At 44.8% G+C, this 2842-nt stretch overlaps 1 protein-coding gene across 1 annotated transcript; it reads right to left on the bottom strand.

Annotated features, from left to right (window-relative positions):
- Nucleotides 1-2069: 2069 nt before the first annotated feature.
- Nucleotides 2070-2576, bottom strand: LOC104107588 (uncharacterized). The gene has a single exon (XM_009616436.2). It carries the CDS (start codon nt 2574-2576, stop codon nt 2070-2072), a length of 507 nt encoding a protein of 168 aa, XP_009614731.2.
- Nucleotides 2577-2842: the final 266 nt, after the last annotated feature.

Raw genomic sequence — 2842 nt, 5'->3', positions numbered from 1 at the left:
GGGACATCATCCCGGCCACAACTCCATCATTTCTAAAATTATGGAATCGTACACGTAAGTTCAACGTTTGTCCTTTCTTCTGGTTAAAGGTTGTTCCATGCTATCAGTGATCCTTCTTTTTTTCATTATTCAGTAACTCGGTGGACACCACCAAGATTTGAAGGCTTAGACCAGTGGGTCTAAAAGATTTTACACATCACCATGCCTGAGACCCACCAGTGGAAAGAACTGGCCCTTAAATACGGGTGGAAGGCCAAATATCTTGGTAAGCTGAACTTATCTTGTTTTTTATCTCACATATAGGAAAACTGGCTAACTTTTCTTCTTGTTGAATTCAGGTCTTCTGCATGGCTCTGTTACCGTCCCTGAGGAAGACGTTTTGGCTGATCTCGCAGATGCGGCGAGGTTGCTGCAAGAGGCCTTTGCCCAAACAGGTGTCATCAGACCTGCTTCAGGTGCAAGTGCTTCCTCTCGGAGTCCCCGACCGAAGAACAAGCAATAAAAAAGACGACATTTCTCTACGGCCGAGGGTAAAAATAAAAAGGTAAAGAACGTCGCGCCCGAGCCAGCCGCAGACACTATGGTGATCGATGATGATGGAGGGGCCTGTGATGAAGGGGCTTCTCTACATGACGACCTTCATCAGTTCAACAGAATGATCAATCTGTTGAGCTAGTTACACCAACCGAGGACGACGTCCAGGCGCTCGGGTACCGGGTCTCTTCCGTCTTCGGTTGATGAGCAACCAATAACTAGCATTGCTTTTGCCATAGCTGCTTCTTAACCCACAAAGCCATCAGCTTCATCTCCTTGTTCTCTAACTTTGTCTTCGCCACCAACAACTGCTACATCATCTCCACCGGCCACAAACTTCCGAGAGAAGGATGTCCCTCCTCCCCAGTCCCCAGTTCATGGGAATTTGAGGCATAACTATTCGCCTCCCTCCGCAGATCCTCAAAGGAGGAGGAGCGTCTCCCTCTCCGTCTCTACAAATGTCATTTGTTGTCCCGGCCGATGGAAATTACCAATTACCTGAAGCCTCCTGCTTCAAAGAAAGATAGGAATAAAATACATTCTCTTTCGGGGAAATGTATGGTAAACAATGCCATGCATAATGCAGCAGCAGTACGATCTTTATTCCCTCTATTGTTTCTTCAAGCTTCGCTATGATAGGATTTTTGATTTGAACTTTTGATTTGCAGGCTAACTTCCTTGCTTCCGAGGGACTTCAAAGGTTGATCCTTGATAAAGAGAAACTCGCCTCAGAGCGGGATCAATTGTTGGCCGAGCGGGATCAATTTGCTGCTCGCCTCCCGGAACTGGAAGCACAAGCTGTCGAGGGCTCCAGCGTTCTTAAGCCCGAAAGGTATCATATTATAGCAATATGTGCCGAAGTTCGTTATGAATGAAGTTTTTTCCCGATCATCCGGGTTTTTTTTGATTTGGTTGTACTCGGAATAGGCATCGAGGAAACTCATCAACTCATGACCGGCTATCGCATTAATCATTTGATCAATGTTTGGCAATGGGAATGAGTCTTTTGGGCACGCCTTATTTAAATCCTTAAAATCTATGCACATGTGAAATATATTGTTCTTTCTTATAACTACTACTACGTTAGCTAGCTAGTCAGGATACTTTACCTCCCGGATTGAACCGATATCAAGCAATCGAGTTACCTTTTCTTTGATGAATTTTTTTCTAACCTCGACAATAAGGTGTTTCTTTTGCCTTACCAGAGGGATGTTAGGATCTAGGATTAACTTGTGCACGACCACTTCTGGCGGAATACCTATCATATTCTCATGCGACCACGAAAAATAGTCAATATTAAATTTAAGGAATTCAATAAATGCTGACCTGAGCTCGGGGTTTAGTCCTGTCCCCAAGTGAAACTTACTCTCCAATAATTTCTTAAACAATGTGACTTGCTCAAGTTCTTCCGTTATGGATTTGGTTACGTTCGTCTCTTCTGGTACCTGGAAATATCTTGGCACCTGGTTGGATTCCGACGACTCCCACCTGTTGACTTTGTTCGGCTTGGGAGCAGGCGCCGGTTCCTGTAATTGCTATGCCACATGATCCTTCCTTTTGCTACTGGAAATTGAGATTGTGTTCATCTCCCTTGCTGCCGGCTGATCTCCTCTTATCCGATTAATTTCATATGGAGATGGGAATTTCAGAAGTTGATGGTATGTTGACGGCACCGCCTTCATCTCGTGTAGCCATGGTCTTCCAAGAATGATATTGTAACCCATATCACTGTCTACTACTTCGAAAAGGGTCGTCTTCATTACCCCTTCGGCATTTATGGGCAGAAGGATTTCCCGACAAGGAGCTTTGTGATCGGAATAATGCTTCCGGTTAGCTTGGCTTGTTCCAGCACTCTCCATTGGATAATGTTTGCCGAACTCCCTGGTCAAAACACGTTTAATATTAAAATCTAAAACATTAAGAGTTATAACCAAGGCATCGTTGTGCGGTAGTAAGAGTCCATCCGCGTCCTCCTCTGTGAAGGTGATGTCGTCCTCAGTAACATCATGGAGTCTCTTGCTACGGGTTACTGATACCTTCATCTTTTTGCTGCCAAAAAATTTACATCATTAATCTCGTTCCGCCCGAAAATCATATTGATCGTCACACGAGGAAGATCTTGTCCTGCTTTCGAGGTTCCGTGTTATCTCGGTTACGACCGTAGTTGTTCTTAGCCCGGTCACTGAAGAATTCTCTCTGATGGCCATTTCTTATCAATGTCGCCACCTCCTCATGGAGATGTCGGTAGTCCCCAATCCGGTGGATATTGGTCCCATGATACTCGCACCATAGATTAAAATCCCTCTAA

This window comes from Nicotiana tomentosiformis, chromosome 8, assembly GCF_000390325.3.
Source record: "Nicotiana tomentosiformis chromosome 8, ASM39032v3, whole genome shotgun sequence".
NCBI lineage: Eukaryota > Viridiplantae > Streptophyta > Magnoliopsida > Solanales > Solanaceae > Nicotiana > Nicotiana tomentosiformis.
Note: the sequence above shows the minus strand (reverse complement) of the source record. Positions and strands in the feature narration are given on the sequence as shown.